The sequence below is a fragment of the Martes martes genome (genome assembly GCF_963455335.1).
Source record: "Martes martes genome assembly, chromosome: 2".
Lineage (NCBI taxonomy): Eukaryota > Metazoa > Chordata > Mammalia > Carnivora > Mustelidae > Martes > Martes martes.
The window spans coordinates 142,394,071-142,410,284 of NC_137889.1; the positions used below are offsets into that span (position 1 = coordinate 142,394,071).

At 54.6% G+C, this 16,214-nt stretch overlaps 1 protein-coding gene across 1 annotated transcript in view; it reads right to left on the bottom strand.

The window, feature by feature from the left end:
- SORCS2 (sortilin related VPS10 domain containing receptor 2) overlaps positions 1-16,214 on the bottom strand; it is a gene marked incomplete at both ends in the record, with an annotated part of 422,366 nt that overhangs the window by 31,488 nt on the left and 374,664 nt on the right. The window contains 4 exons of the mRNA XM_080797075.1: positions 814-916; positions 2,894-3,040; positions 6,947-7,126; positions 14,758-14,847. Coding sequence (XP_080653201.1) covers positions 814-916; positions 2,894-3,040; positions 6,947-7,126; positions 14,758-14,847 — 520 coding nt within the window. The remainder of the gene's footprint in view (positions 1-813; positions 917-2,893; positions 3,041-6,946; positions 7,127-14,757; positions 14,848-16,214) is intronic.

Consider the following 16,214-nt stretch of genomic DNA (forward strand, 5'->3'; position numbering starts at 1 on the left):
CCCGCACCTAAGCAGTGGGAGCAGGTGGGGACTGTCTTAGTGCTGGGTGCGGGACAGCCCTTAACCTTGAACACAACAAGGAAAGAAAGACACCAGCCACTGACTAGCAATTTGTTTTGAAAACACATGCTTTTAATTTTGAAAGATTCTCTGAAGTCAAACGTAATTTTAGCTCCTGTCCCATCTGTGCGCATGTACTCACCCCCAAAGGAGGCTCTAGTTTACCCACGTTGACAGCCACAGGCACGACTTTGCTTTGATCTTTTTTTTCCTCATGCTAGTTGTATGTGTCTCTCTCCTTGACTAAACTAGAATCTTCTTCAGGAATCAATATATGTCAGCCATGACTCAAATCATTCCCCCATCCACCCATCCCTCATTTGACCCATTCACCATTGTGTGATCCATCCCTCCACCTGGTCATCCAACTGTCCACTCTTTCAGCCGCCTGCCTATTCCTTCACCTGTCCTCCACTGTTCACCCCTGCCCATCATTCTTTGTCAAAATAACTATCCATCCACCCATCCACCCATCCATCCATCCACCCATCCATCCAAACATCCATACATCCATCCATATGTCCAACCATCCACCCATCCCTCCAACTTCCATCCAGCTTCCCACACAGCAACATGTATCACATGCCCACTCTGGGCCACATATTCATCCCTCGGAGTGAACCATGATTGCTGAGCTCCCTGGAGATGTTGCACCCCTGCCCCCCAGTCGACACAGCAAGGTCCCAGGCCCATAGACATCCAGTTTTCCCCTTGAGGACAGAACTTCCTGAAGGCATTGATGGTAGCTCTTACCTGCACCCATGATGAGGCCCGGGGCAGTGTCTTTGGTGTGCACGGTGCCCGACACGTAGGGGTTGTCTGCCCATCGCAGGTGCAGGTGGAGGTGGCAGTCCGGCTGCAGGGGTAGGGAGAAAGGGGGCCAAGGTCAGAACTCGGGTGGGAGATGTGGTAGAAAAGCGGGAACCTCTTATCGGAGAAGCGAACCCTCCGTTCCTGCAGAGGACGCGTGGAGGACACAGACAAGAAACCCAGGCGAGTGGCCAGGCCTAGACCCCATCCTCTCTTGCCTGGAGGTCCCCGGGCCCCCCACAGGCTGATGGCACCGCACGCCCCACCAGTCGGCTCCCACTTGTGTTATTTTAAAGCGAGGACATGGATCTCAGGAACGTTATCTCCTCGCTGAGCTGCATAATTGCAGACAAGAATCTATTCTTAGCAAAAAAAATTGCTTTGACAGATTAATATGGCTTAACTTGGCTGAGGACGATATGGAATTGAGCCCTTCATAGCACTCCTGTTCTCCGCAGACTTTATACAAGCGGAGGTAAGTACTTCTTCCCACAGGCTGACAGGTGCGACTCCCCACCTCCCCCTACCCCCGCCACCACCCCCATGGGTCTCAGCAGGAGGGGCTCACGCCAAGGCTGGGTGCAGGTCCCGGGGTGGGGGGTGAGGGGCAGCCCAGGCCTGGGCTCATGGAGCGAGGGCCGTCCCTGCCAGGCTGGGGCAGGGGTGCCCTGGGGCTCTCGGGTGTCAGCGTCCCCAAGTAGGAGGAAGGCATTGATTCTGTCTGGATTATGTCCACACCGTGGCTGGTGGGCTGGGGGCCTACCATATTGAGAGGCCCTGCAGAGAGATCCAGGCAGGATCCTGGGAGGGCAGGGTTGGGTGTGCTAATGTATTCCCGATACCCAGAACAGAGCCTCACACATAGTAGCTACCCATATAGCTTTTTGAATGAATATCCCTGTAAAACAGACACTGTCCTTTCTGTGGAGACAGAGACATGGTTGGGCTCAGGCATCCCAAGAGCATGGTCCCTACTTGCAAAGGAACTTATAGTCAAGGTCAGTGGAAAACAGAGAAGCAAGTATGCCCAGCGTAGGTTTTTCAGGGGAGGGGCTATCTGGTCAAGGTTTTCAGGCATCAATAGGAGTTTGCTGGATGAAGGAAAAAGGAAAAGGCATTCCAGGCTACAAGACAACATGGGAAGGAGGGCAGTCCAAATGCGAAGGGATGAGTGCTCCCCTGCCTGATTGCTCTATGCAGCTCTAACACTGGGCCCCACTCAGAGTGGTCCCCTGTGGGGGAAGGCCAGGTGCTGGTACTGGTGGTGAGCTCCCCATGGAGCAAGGAGAGGCGGGTCCGTGGGGAGCTGAGCAGCCTGCCTCAAGCCAGGGTTCTTGGTGCTCCCTCTTGCCGTCCTCACAGACAGGGATCTGCCTGCCATCCACACCTCCCAGGGGCCAAGCTCCCCAGGGCAGTAGATGTACTAAGGCTGCCTCCACCAGTGTTCCTATGAGAGGCCCCACGGGGAGAGCAGGACCTGCCTGGAGCTCAGAGCCTTTGGGCTGTTGCCCGGGCTGGCGGCTTATCTCAGTCCCTTCCCCCACCCCCACACACAGGCACACATGTGTACACACACACACAGACAGAGTGCACTTCCTGGTCCTCCGAGCAGGCCTGTGGATGCAGCAGGCGTAACAGAGGCTTGCCACTTGCTTGCCCGCTTGTGCTCGCCCTCTTGGCCCTCTGCCATCACCACGAGAGGGAGCCAGGGCTGGTCCCAGGAGGATGAAGAGGAGGCCAGATACAGGGAGCAGACCCCCTCCAACACTGGCCAACCCCCACATTGGTGAGGAACCCAGCCCAGACCTGGGATTGTCAGTTTGTTATGCAGCAACATTGTGCCCATGCTGACTGACACGCTTTCCCTCTCTGAGCCCCAGGGGACCCTTCTGTAAAGCAGAGGGTTTCACAGGAGCCTCTGCCATGCGGGGAGATGTCTGCAGCCCCCGGCTCTCACACAGCCCTTCCAGATGGCCTTACCTGAGCTGCCCCAGGGAAGGTGTGGGATGGGAGAGGCACTTACGGGCTCGCAGTTGGTGGGTTTTCCATTCATGTCCGTGCTCGGGGGCCTCAGGTGATCCCAGTCGCGGCCCTTGTTGTAGGTTATAAGTGTCACCACCTTCCCATTGGTCTTTTGGTTGGCCAGGAAGACCCCTTTCACCCCTCGGACCTGGGACAGCAGGATAAGAAGTGTCACACACACATGGGTCCGGAACTCTCTGACCACGGAGCTCCCACCATGGACCAGCCGCTTGCTCCGAGCCCTGCCCATGGGGCCATGTGTCACACCGGCAAGAGTCCCAGAGCTGAGGCTGTCTGTGTACACACAGGAGATGAGTGGGGTTCAGGGAAGCCCACCCGGTGACCCCCGAAGCCTGGGTGCTCCCATGACACAGTGCTGTCCTCCCAGATCCAGACGGTGGCTGTTAGACAAGGAGCACAGCCCTGGTCCTGCCATGCCTGTGTGTTACAGTCACCCCGTCTACACCCCAGAGCTCTGGCTCCACAGCCCCCAAGCCCCTGCTTCCCTCCACGGGACCCACAGGGCCTGGTCCATTGCTGTGGGCTCCCCTCCAGGCTCACTCAGCTCAGCCCCCTGCACGGAAATGCCAAATAGTGAGGACACGAGGTGGGTGCTTACCCCCCTCACCCCCCGCCCCCCCCGCCCTGGCCAGGGGCTCGGATTCACCTCGTTCCCTTTCTCAGGGTTTCCTAAGCACCCGTGTAATGACCCAAAGACAGCCGATAGTCGGCTACGGAACGGCCGGTAAGAAAGGTTAGAGATCAGCAAACGTCTGTCGGTCAGCCTCCTGATCCCATAGAGGCTGCCTGTGCCTGCAAGCTCCTTGCACACGCACAGGGGCCTCAGGCCCACAGCCTCCGAGACCCGTCCGCATGGCCTCCCATGTCCCTGCGGCTGGGTCTTCTGCGTGGGCATCACGTCACTGCTTTTCAAGGCGAGCCCAGAAAATGGAGCCTCGACGAGCCAAAGAATGTACCCGAGGTCCGAGGCTGAGGGATCTGCTTACGTCAAGGTCACGATGCACAGTTCCCCAGTGCCTTCTCTGTGGCGGGCCATCCAGGAGCTCCCCCGGTGCCTGGGGCCAGTACTCCCCCATACCCAGCACACAGGCCCACCGCAAGCCCCCCACGTGGGGAGAACACAGGTGATGGGCGGAAAGACAGACAAGTGGAGGGTGGACACGCCTCCGGCAGCTGCCGTAATGGAGTAATATGGTTATAGTTCTGGAGGTCAGAAGTCTAGCACAGGTGTCCCCAGGGTCGCAGGGCTAGCTTGACCTGGAGGCTCCAGATGAGAATCGAGAATCAGGTCCTGGCCTTCCCAGCTTTTGGAGGCCCCGAAGCAGGTGGGGCGGCATCTTTCTGGCCTGTCATCCATGATCACATGGGTCTCTCCGATCCTCCTTGACTGGCCCCGTTCCGGGGCCCCTCTTGGTTACAACGGGCCCTGCCAACCCTAATCGCCCAGGTCATGTGCGTCTATGCAGGACAGTGCTGTGGGTGGGAAGGGTGTCTGCCCAGGAAGCTGGGGCGGGTCCCCCCACGGGGACAGCCCGGGGTGTGGAGGACCACAGCCCCTTCTCCCACACAGGGTGACCAGCTCCCAAAAGCAACATGCTCACTACGGGCCCTGTCCAGGGTGGTATTCATGGCCGCGGCTGCTGAGGCAGAGTGTCACAAACTAGGGGACTAACCAGAAATCTCTCACCCTCTGGAGGCCAGAAGGCCAAAATGGAGGAGTTACTCCAGGGTCCCCGGGGAAGACACTCCCTTGTCTCTTCTAGCTTCAGGAGGCTCCACGGGCCCTGGGCTTCTGTCTGTGTCTATCCAACCTCTCCTCCCCTTCCCCCATCTTCACGTGGCCGCCTCCCTGTGCCTACATCTCCTCCTCTGATCCCGAAGAATGCTTGTCATTGAATCTGGGGCCCAGCGGGGCCATCCAGCGTGGTCTCATCCCAAGGTCCTTCACTTAATGACAACTGCGAAGACCCTTATTCCAGATATGGTCATGGTCACCGGTTCCAGGGACAGACACGGCCATATATCTGTAGGGCCCCATTCAGCACCTGACAGTGGCTGCCTCCCCAACTGTGGCCGGGGCTCTTTACGGGCAGGTGCAAGAGTGGGGTCCTCTGAGCCCCCTTCCTAACCTAAGTTCCAGCACAGAGGTGCCCAGAAAAGGGCCACCATCCTGCCGTGAACCCAGGGAGCACCGCACTGAGATGTCAACTTAGGGCCCCGGACAGCCTGCACTTTCTGGGCAGTATCTGCCTGGGACGGCTGGGACAACGTGTTTTTCCCAGACACACCATAGGAAGAATGATAACCCTGACAATAACTGGCTCGTGTGCAGGACCTCACAAGCTGGATTCTGGGCCAGGTCCTTCCCGTACAGTAGCTCAAATCCCCAGGGACTGGGAAAGCCGTGGAGAGCCCGCCAAGCACTGACTCGCACCAGACGCTGGTCTCCATGTTTGAGGAGGACTATGTCCTTGAAACTGCATGGAAGTCCTGGGGAAAGCACTACTGCCATCCTCATTTCTCAATGGGGAAACTGGAGCACAGAGACGTTAAGTAACCTGCCCAAGGTCACACAGCAAACACATACCAGAACTGGGATTTGAACACAAGCAGTGTATCTCCAGAGTTGTGCTTGTAGCCACCACCCATGACCCCTGTGAGTTGGATTTCAGAGAAGAGATGTCTCCTGGGAGCACACCCAGTGGGTGGACAGCAGGTATCCCCTTGGCACGTGGCCTCTGGTTCCTCATGTCCTCTTCCTTCGTGGTCTTTGTCCACAGATGTTCCCTGATTCCCCAGCTGGCTAATTCTTGCTCCGCCTCGTCTCTGTCTGCACCCCCTCCTCCAGGAAGCATCCCCCGACTCCCACCCTGGGCTGGGCAATCGCCGCTCACTGTGTCCCCTGGGTCCTCCAGCAGAGAAGTGAACCCTGACCATCAGCTCTTGTTGTAAACAAATGATGACATTCATTACTTTCTTGGGGAAAATGGTTCCCTGCTGCTCGTGAACAGCTCAGAGGTGAAGGCTGGAGTCCTGGGTCTCTCTGGGAGGCTGCCTCCCATGCTGATGAGCCCCGCTGTCTGCCCCAGGCTCCGTTCTCACCCATGCACCCACAGACACCCCCCGTACCCACTGTGATCAGGGCACTTACTGAGGTTCCCACAGGCGGGGGATCCCTGAAGGCAAGGCCTGAGGGGAGAGCGTAAAGGTGAAGGGCATAGTTGGGGAGGGCTGGCTAAGAGTCTGGAACCAAGCTCGGTGGGGACAGGCCTGGGCTGGTTCTGGTTTCCTTGCTTGGTTTCCTGGGTCTGTCCAGGCAGGTCGCTTACCTTTTCTGAGCTTCAGGCTCCTGACCCGGAAATGGGCTGAGCGGCCCCTCCCTGGCCCTGGTATGGACCGGGACAGAGGAGGTGACCACGAGAGCCCAGTGCAGGCGGGGCCCAGGGTCATGGATGTCCGTGGAATCCAAGTACAGAGCGAGATGGTGCAGGGGGGCCTGGGAGCCAGAGCCCCGCGTCCACCAAGAGCAAGCGTGAGCTTCCGAGGGAGAAAACCGAGGCAGGGAGGAGTGTAGGGGGAGAGGTAGAGAGGCAGGGACACTCAGAGTTGCTGCCTCTGTCCCGCAGGCTAAACCACACCACACCTGCATTCATGCCTCAGATCGTAAACCCGGAGCAGCTTTACGGATGACGGCCTGTGCTCGTTCCCACAACAAGGACCACGAACGTGGATCCCCAGATCAGCAAAACAGTACTCCCCAAAGACACTCCCCAAAGACTCTTCTCCGAGGTAGATCTGTATCATGGAGAAACCCCACTTTGGGACTGAATTGCAGTCATCAAGGGAACAAAGTCTCTCTCGCCCGCAAAGCCTCAGATAGGTGTGCTTTCTGGAAACGTTCGCAGAGGGAGCACGTGAGGGATGGGGCCGGATGGGGGAGGAGGGAAGGAGAGAGGAGGGAGCAAGGACAGGGTGAGGCCTGGCCCCACACCCAACGCCTGCTGGGGCCCCCACATTAGTCCCTGGGCCCCACCTCGAGGATGTCTATCACCACGCTGTCCTCCGCCTGCCGGGAGCTGCGCACGTCCTCCAGGACCAGCGCGTAGCGCACGCCACGTGGGTCTGACTGGTACAGGTTATAGGTGTCCGTCTGGTACCACTCTTGCACCGCCACGAACACCTGGCTCTCATCCGTGCTGATGACCTGCAGGTCCTGTGGACAGGAGGGGAGAGCGCAGCGTCAGGGGCAGGAGGCTGAGCTCAAGGGGGCAGGGCAGGGCTCGGGCCTGGCCGGGCTTGGTCCTGGTTTTCTGGGAATCGGGCTGACCTAGACTTTCACCCTGCTTCTGCCTCAGCCTTGTGACCCAAGACACATCCCCTGACCTCCCATTTCCCCCCTTGTAGCATGGGGGTGATGTTCCAGTCCTCTGTACTGGGCTGGGGGAGGGAGGGCCCGGGCATGGAGCGGGCACCCTGAGGGCTCATCCTCCCACCCCACGTCAGGCTGTCTGCCTGTCTGTCCTGCCTGTGCAGAGGACTTCTTCCTCCATGCACCCTCAGCAGTCACCCCTGGGAGGTAGGGGACCGGTCCCCCCCCACTGGCCCCCCCTGAGGATCAGGCGAGTCCTCTGCTGGTACATTCACGCAGCATGCATTCATTAGGCACCTACTGTGTGCCAGGTATTGTACCAGGCACCAGGGCTCTGCGGGGAGCCACAGGTGAGCTCTGCCCTTGGGAACATACCCTGGGGGTGGTTGGGGAACCGGATTAAGTCACGCGTTTCCTCTCGAGGCTCAAGGCTTAGTTCCAGATTTATAATCAGAACAAAACCCAGTGATATAAAAAGGAAGAAAATGGAACGCAGGGCCGCCCTTGCTCTGTTTGCCTTCTCTCTCCCAGCCAGCGCCTGGTGCTGCATGGGAGCCCCGGGAACAGACCAATTTCAAAGCCGTAACAAGCGTTTCCTCCAGTGTCTGTGACTCCCCTTCTATCACCCTGAAACTCCAATCGCTGGGCTGGCAAGGCAGCTCCCAAGACAGGTACTGAGGGCAGAGATGAGGCTGGTCCCGCCACCCAGCACCTATAGAGCAGAGGCGCTCCCCTCCCCCCTGCCCAGTGCAGGGCTGCGGCCCTTTGGGGGGAATCCTCTGTCTGCGTCTTCCCATCTGGTATTAGGGCAGGCGTGGACAGGCAGGTTCGGTCCTCTAACAACACGCCGAGTCTCTATTCCGTCTGGTGGGGCGTGTCCTCCAGTGGAGGGAAGGATTGGCTGCCTGGGTGGGACCCGGTGCTGATGGCCCTGCCCCCCCACCCCCTGCCCAGCCGCAGTGCTGTGCCACTAAAAGCAGAGGCTTTGCAGAAGAAGGACTTGGTGGTGTGAAGCCCCAACTAGGCCCTTCCCACCTAGGGAGGACCCCTGGCAGCACGAGCCGGCGCCCTCTGTCTACGGACTTAAATCCAACACACAGAAATCACTGCAACCAAGAAGCTTGTCACTAGGGAACACTGTGGAGGTCAGGGCCACAGGGCCTGGCCATCCCCAACCATGACAGGAGAGAGGAGAGTGGTGGGGAGTCCCAGCCAGGTCCCATGGCACCTGGCACAAAAGCAAGCTGATCGCTATCCTTCTCTCCCCCCGCCACTCCCGTTTTTCCGCTCTCGGCCACAGGGCAGGCCGCACCATGCCCACTGGGGTTTGGCCATCCTGCCGCCTCAGCAGGGGACAGTGCTCCAGGGGCACAGGCTGGGTTTCCAGCTCAAACAGCGCCCACACCTAGCACGCCACCAGCACTTACTGTTACAGCATGAATTCCAACACTTACAAACGTCTACCTTGGGGCTTTCTGCCACATGTGACTCACGTGTGCTGTTCATGGACAGTTTGCCACCTGTTCTCTCACGTGATATGGGGAACATGTCCCTCTCTCATTACAATTATGCACAAACACCATTTTTAATAGTGTATGCTATTCCAGCTCCCCGTTGTGCTGGGCGTCTTTGAACGATTTCCCCACTGCTGAGCCTTTAGCGTCTCCAACATGACGTGCAAAAAAAAAAAAAAAAACCAGTTACGAATGTTTCTAGACAGACGTCTCTGCCTCTCCGATCACGTCCCAGACATAAATTTTAAGGGAAATTGCTGCGTGGGAGAGTACGAGCACGTTTAAAGCTCTGCTTACATTGTTAAATGACCGTCCTGAGAGTTTCTATTCATTCCTGCCTCGCCAACACAGCTGGAGGGGGCCCACCACACTTCCTGCCAATCCCAAGAATGGTTTTTAAAGAATCTTTGCTGATTAGAGAATTACAATAATGGATAATAGAGAAGACATAAATACATGTGGTGGTGGCTTACGTTTGAGTTTATGGAATTCGATCTCTGAAAGGGAAAGTCAGAAGCCAGAGACGTTTGTCGACTCCGACTTTAAACAAAGGACACGGAACAGATGTTCGCATGTGTATTTGTGGATTCATGATGTGCATCTGTGTATATAAATACATACATATGTGTCTGGATGGCCTGGAGACATGCGTGGAAGGAAACACCAACGTTGCTGATACGTGTCATCAGGTAGAATCAGGTTTGGTTGTCAGTAGCAGAAACCGGAGAAAAGAAAAGAGGTTCAAACACAATAGCGCCTTCCCCCACATGTAAGAGATGCCCAGAGGTGGAGAGTCTGGTATGGAACCGTTACAAAGTCACCAGGAACAGAGGCTTCTTCTGGCTCATTATTCCACTGCCCCATGTCATGGCCCTTGTCCAAGATGATGGTTAGACTTGCAGCCACCATGTGGACTTGGAAGCAAGATCTTGCAAGCAAAGATGAGACAAAGGCTTATCTTTAAAGTGGGGGGGAGGGGCTCTGGGAAGTCTCTGATGGCGACTCCACATCCATCCTTGCCCGCCAGATGGGAGAGACCTCCACTTCCATCTGTGCACACCAGATAGGAGAGAACTTCACTTCTGTCCATGTCCACCAAATGTTACAGACTCCACTTCCGTCCGTGCCCACCAGATGTCAGAGACCTCCACTTCTGTCCATGCCCACCACATGGGAGAGACCGCCACTTCCATCCATGCATACAGCAAATCACCACCTTCCGCCTCCGAGGTTTCCAATGAGTAATCTGCTGCTTACCTCATTAAGGACCCTCATACGTGACAAGCTGCTTCTCTCTTGCTGTTTTCAAGATTCTTTCCTTGTCTTTCAGTGGTCTAATTACAATGCATCTCGGTGTGGAACACATTGTGTTTCACTCCTTGGAGTTCATCAGGCCTTTTTAGACATTTATATTCATGTCTTTCATTAATTTGGGAGAATTTGGGCCATTGCTCCTTTAAAAATATACTTTATATATTTGCAGGGAGGGCAGGGGAATGAGAGGAAGGGTAGAGGTAAACTCAAGTAGACTCTATGCTGGGTGTGGAGCCTGACACAGGGCTGGATCCTATGAGATCATGACTGGAGCCAAAATCAAGAGTCGTATGCCTAACCAACTGAGCCACCTAGGAGCACCACCCCCCCCACCACATCCCCATTGCTTCTTTAGATAATCCCCCGCCATCACCTGTCTCCTCTCTTTCTGGGATGCCCACAATGTATGTGTTGGTTTACTTGCTAGTGTCCCACTGGCACCTCAGAGGGTGCTCACTTTCCTCAATCCATTTCGCTTTCTGTCGCTCAGACTCCTTAATGTCAATGGTCCCACCTGCAAGTTCTCAGAGTCCTTCCTTTTGCTCAAGCCTACTCTTCAATCCACCTAGTCAATTTTGCTTTCAATCATTGTTCGTTTTAGCTACAGAATTTATTTTTGGTTCTTTTTTACGTATTCAATCTATTTCTTGGTTATTTCTATTTTGGTCATTTGTACTTGGCTATCTTGACTTGCCTCATGGTTTTGTTTAGCTCTCTGAGCATCTGTAGGACAGTCGTATTGAAGTCTTTGTCTGGTAGGTTCGCCACCTGGTCTTCTCAGGGACAGTTTCTGTTGCCTTTTCTCCTGTGATTGTATCGTATTTTCTTTTTATGCTTTATAATTTGTTGTTGAAAACTGGACACTGTGATCTGATAATGTGGTAACTCTGGAAATCATGTTCTCTCCCTTCCCCAGGGTGTGTTGGTTTTTTGTTTCTGTATCAGGGATCAGGTGGAGGTAGAAAGTTACCTGAGCCTGAGCTTTTCCCTGGGTATGCACGGTGACTTTGCTAAATTCCAACATACGACTTGTTGCTTTTGAATGTCATGGTCCCTAAATGTCCAAGGGGGTGGGGGGTGGAAACAGGGTCTGGTCCTTTAAATCCTGTGGAAGCTGCTTTGGCTGGTGCGGGTGGTAAAAATGGCTGTTTCCACCAGGATATCTGTACTTCCATGACCAGAATAAGCCATCAACCCCCAATGCAGACCCCCGGTATTCAGAGAACAAGGTCCCCACAGCCACCCTGGCTCCTGTAAGTGGTGTGCATGCTGCTCTGGGCCCATGAGCACAGCTGCCTGCCGCAAGACTGATGTTGGGGGCACCTGGGTGGCTCAGTGGGTTAAGCCTCTGCCTTCGGCTCGGGTCATGATCTCAGGGTCCTAGGGTCGAGCCCCACATCGGGCTCTCTGCTCAGCGGGGAGCCTGCTTCCCCCTATCTCTCTGCCTGCCTCTCTGCCTACTTGTGATCTTTCTGTCAGATAAATAGCTAAAATCTTTAAAAAAAAAAAAAAAAGACTGATGTTGGGGCATGGGCTCCTGCTATCATGGGAAGAGCTGAAATTGTGGAAATTAACTTTGATTTACTGTCCAAACATTCCCCTGGGTACTGCAAGCCCTTGAATAGACTCCAGAGTTCTAAGTGAGAAGTTGAGATGCTGGCATTCGACCACCATCCGTGCCGTCCTGTCCTTCTTCGTTACTTTTTTTTTTTTTTTTAAGATTTATTTATTTGGGGGAGAGAGAGAGAGAGCATGCACGTGGGGAGGGGCAGAGGGAGAAAGAGTCTCCCAGGCATACCCTCTGCTGAGTGGGGAGCCCAACACAGGGCTCAATCCTATGAACCCATGAGACCCCTACCCAAGCCAATGCCAAGAGTCAGATGTTCAACCAACTGAGCCACCCAGGCACCCCCTCCTCCTTCTTATGTTTTACAGGTTTCATTTTATTGTAGAAAGGTTATTACAAATAAAGGAATATCTTACTTTAAAGTAAACTTGCATGTACTCCATGCTTATGAATGATTTCATATAATCAAGGGTTCTCTGGATTTTTCCCCCTTGTCTGTTTACAGCCTTTGCCTATTTTTTTTCCTCTGTTAAGGAACATGACATTTAAAAAAAAAATCATTACAAGTAAGTAATTCAAGCAAAGGATGCTGGCAAATATAATAAAACCTGTCCACCTTTTCCAGTTTCTGCAGACAGGTAAATTACAATAGTAGAATGGTACCAAACATGCCTTTTGAAGCAGAAGGACTGTTGGAAGAACCAACCCAACACGGAATCTAGCAAAGATCTGTGGACACCAGTCTGTTCTAACTTGGCCAGTAGCAAGGTGGGGACCCTTTTAGAAGGCGCCAAGCTATACAGATATTTAAATTTACCAAAGAACAACAAAATCTGATTAGGAAATTAAACTACCCAATTCTACAGGTTGTTGGCGGGAAACCCTGCGGTCTGGCCGCTTCCCTGAATTTGGGGGAGAGGAAGCAGATGGGCCGTGTGGCTGGGCAAAGTGCTCAGCAAGATGAAACATGGTCTCCGGGGGTGGGGAGAGCTCCCAAGAGCAGTCCGGCTCAGCCATCATTCCCCACTGCCTGTCATGGGTCCCGGGCTTGGCCCCAGGCGAGTGTACTTAGGGCCCATGTGATCACCATGATCCGAATGGGTGCCTGGTCTTCCCTTGAAACCAATGACGTGGGGACTTGTAGGAGTCTCACTCCTGCCACCCACTGATGATGCAAAGGCTGTGTCTTCCATTAGAGCCTCAAGATTCCTTTCAATGACCCCCGTTGTCCCCAGACCTGGAGACAAAGGAAGCTGGCAGGTGGTACGACCACTGAGGGGTCACAGTGGAACACACACAGGGTGCTTTCTGCAAACCCCACGGGTGACTTGGAGAAACACACACTCCCACCTCAGCCCCTCTGCAGACAAGGACTCTGAGGCCAGCACTCGAGGCCACAGAGGTCATGACTTGTGGCCGTCAGCTCCTCAGAATTCCTTCAGAAATGGCCTGGCTGCTAGTCCAGCTGCCCCAGTGCCCAGGGCCCCCATCCCCAACTCCAGGACATAGGGCCCAGGACACAGGTGCTTCTGATGCTGTGGCCCCCCAACCCCGGGATGGTGGCGGGGTGGGGGAGAAAAGCCCCACAAGCTGAAAGGGCCCTTCAACCCCAAGAACACGCATGCATTTGCCCTCCTCGGAACCATTAGCTTTCTATTTCCTGGCTCAGTCCAGCCTGGAATTAATCTCTGCAACTTTCTTTCTTTCTTTCTTTCCCTCTTTTTTCTTTCCTTCTTTCTTTCCCTTTCCTTCTTTTCTTTCTCTCTTTTCTTTCTTCCCTCTCTTCCTTCCTTCCTTTCTTTACTCTCCTTCCTTCTTTCTTTCTTTCCTTCCTTCCCTTCCCATTCTATCCCCTTTCCTTTTCTTAAGAACTTTTACAAAGTTTTCTTAAAATTTTAAAGAAAACCCACAAGTACTCTCCTTGTTCCTGGCTCAGGAAAGGTGTGCCCATGCCCGGTGCAGCCCAGCACAGGGGCAGGTGTGGTGGACTTTTACAATAGTGCACGGCCCCTGGCCTTGCAAGGCCCATAGCAAAGATTTCCTCTCTCCACTCCCACCTGCTGCTTTACTGTCAGGCTCCTTCCTGTCCCAGGCCCTTTGCACAAGCCCAGACCTCCACCTGCACAGCTTTCCTATAACCTTCCGACTTCAGAGGAAATACCCCCTGGGGGATGTCCCCCCATCCCATCAGCCTTGGCCTCTGCCCCTCTATCCCTCACCAGGCAAAGTACACCCTGAGATCAAGTCATGTTTTTCTGTCTACTTGGTTTTCTGCCTGCTTCCTTGCTAGAAAACCCCAAGGGCAGGAACCGGGGTATATGATCCACAGCTATTAGCCTCAGACCCTAGCATGCTTCCCAGCTTATATTTGGTGCTCAATAAATATGTGGAGGAGGAAGGGCTGCTCCCATCTGTGCTTCTCAATCATAAGCACACAGGATGGAGGTCTGGGAAGTGGGCCATCCAAGGTCCTCTGGCGTGAGATGTGGTATGAGGCTGTTCTCAGACCAACTTTAGTTCCTTACTAGCTGTGTGACCCCAGACAGGTTACTCAGCCTCTCTGAATGTCCGTCACCTCCTTTGGGACCTGGGAACAACATCAGCAGGGAGGGCACTGTGGAGTCTGGTCCTGGGGCAGGCCTGGGGCAGGGTCTGCGCAACCCCAAGACCCCCTTCGCTGCCTGCCCAGCAAAGGGGAAAGAAGTAACATTAACTGAGCACCTACTAGGCACCGCGGCCAAATTGGGGCAGCTGGAATGCAGAGGTGAACAAAACAAGAACCGCCCCACACCTGTGAACTCCAGATGAAAGCAGGAGATGGATCCAGGGGCTCACCAGCACACTGAGCATCAGGAATGTGGGGGATGGGGTGCAAGATGGAAACCAAGGGCTGGACCAGCCTGGAGAGGCCCTCGTAAGAGACGTTTGAAACATCACATGTGCCGGGGTTTGGGGTAGAGGTTGACCGGGCAGAGGGGAGAGTGCGGCCAAGGCCTGACGACCGGATGGAGCCAGGCATGAGTCAGTACAGACTCGGGCCCTGGCCACAGGGTCAGGTGGGACAGGGAAACAACTCATACCTTTGGCAGTGCGTACTTCGGCAGCTTCATCAGGACAAATTCACTGCGACGATAAGAGATGTAGTATTTGGTCTGGTTGGTTGAGGTTGCCTAACAGGAAAGAAAAACATCCTTTTAAGAAGCTAGGTTCCATTCAAGCCAGGTCTTCATGAATGAAAAACTAGAAATTGTATTTCAGCTGGTGAGAACGCCCTTTTACTTTGCTTAGACCTGCTCTGCCCAAAAGGGACAAGCTCCTACTCACCCTTCAAAGCCCCACACCAAAAACCCCTCCCCTTCTATGTTTCTCTGTTAGAACCAACCACTGTCCCCATGCTCTCTTGGCACCCATTTCCCTATATCCATGTTATAGAATAAGGTGGGGAAGTTCTCCTCCCCAGAAATGATCTTGGGGAGAGTACGGGGTGGAGGAAGAGACGGGCCAAAGTTAAGCTCAAACCACAAAAACAACCATCAAGCCACGAGGCATGAGAATCAAAATGAGGGGTGACCCATGCTGAGATGGTCCACATGGCAGCACTGTCCTGAGTGCCATTCCTCTGACAACCAGCCCCACAAACTGCGATCGCTTCTGTTGTAAAGAGAATATCGAGCACAGAGATGAGTTGCTTGTCTCCTGTGCGTGATCACCGACGGTGATCACGGTGGCTCTCTCTTGAACAGGGCGAGGAGAAGAGAGTGGGAGGAGAGGGGTGAGGGCAGCAAACGGGCTGGGAGAGGGCGGCCACCCAACAGGAGACGATGGGTGACCTCTGCATCTCACTGTGTGTGTGCATGTGTGTGGGTGTGGGGACCACACGTGTGAGTGTGAACACATAACCTCGCACATGTGTGTCTGCTATGTGCAGGCATGTGGAGGTGGACTCTATGAACAAGTGCATGAGCCCGAGTCATGTGTGCGTGCACACATGTACATGTGTGTGCATGTGTGCGCATACATGTGTGCGTGCGCATGTGTGTACACACATATATGCGCGGCAACGCAGTGCCATGCTTAAGAGCCTGGGCCATCACGCATCACAGCCTGGGCTCAAGTTCCAGTGTTACCACCAAAGACACATGGCCTTGGGAGAGTTTTCAGAGTCTCAGTTTCCCCCTCTGTAAGTGGGGAGGACAAGAACAGAAGCAAAGCAATGGGGCAGTTGTGGGGATTAGCATTCAGGAAGCACGTGGGGCAGCACGAGGCCCTGGTAGGAACTGTTGTTACTACAAATCAACGAACTACCACAGGCCCACGGTATGCAAAGCAACATGATTACAAGGCTGACCAGGTTTCTCTAGGCATTTCCATCCCAAGGGCAGGGGCTGTGAGGTCTGTGGTGGTCTGGCCTTCGGGGTCCCCTGAGCAGACGGTGTCAGGATGGGGGAAGCACAGGGGTCATGGAGCTCAGAGAGAGTACCCTGGGGTGGGAGAGGCCAGGCAGACTTCCTGGAGGAGGGGGCACCCTGCTTCCTCA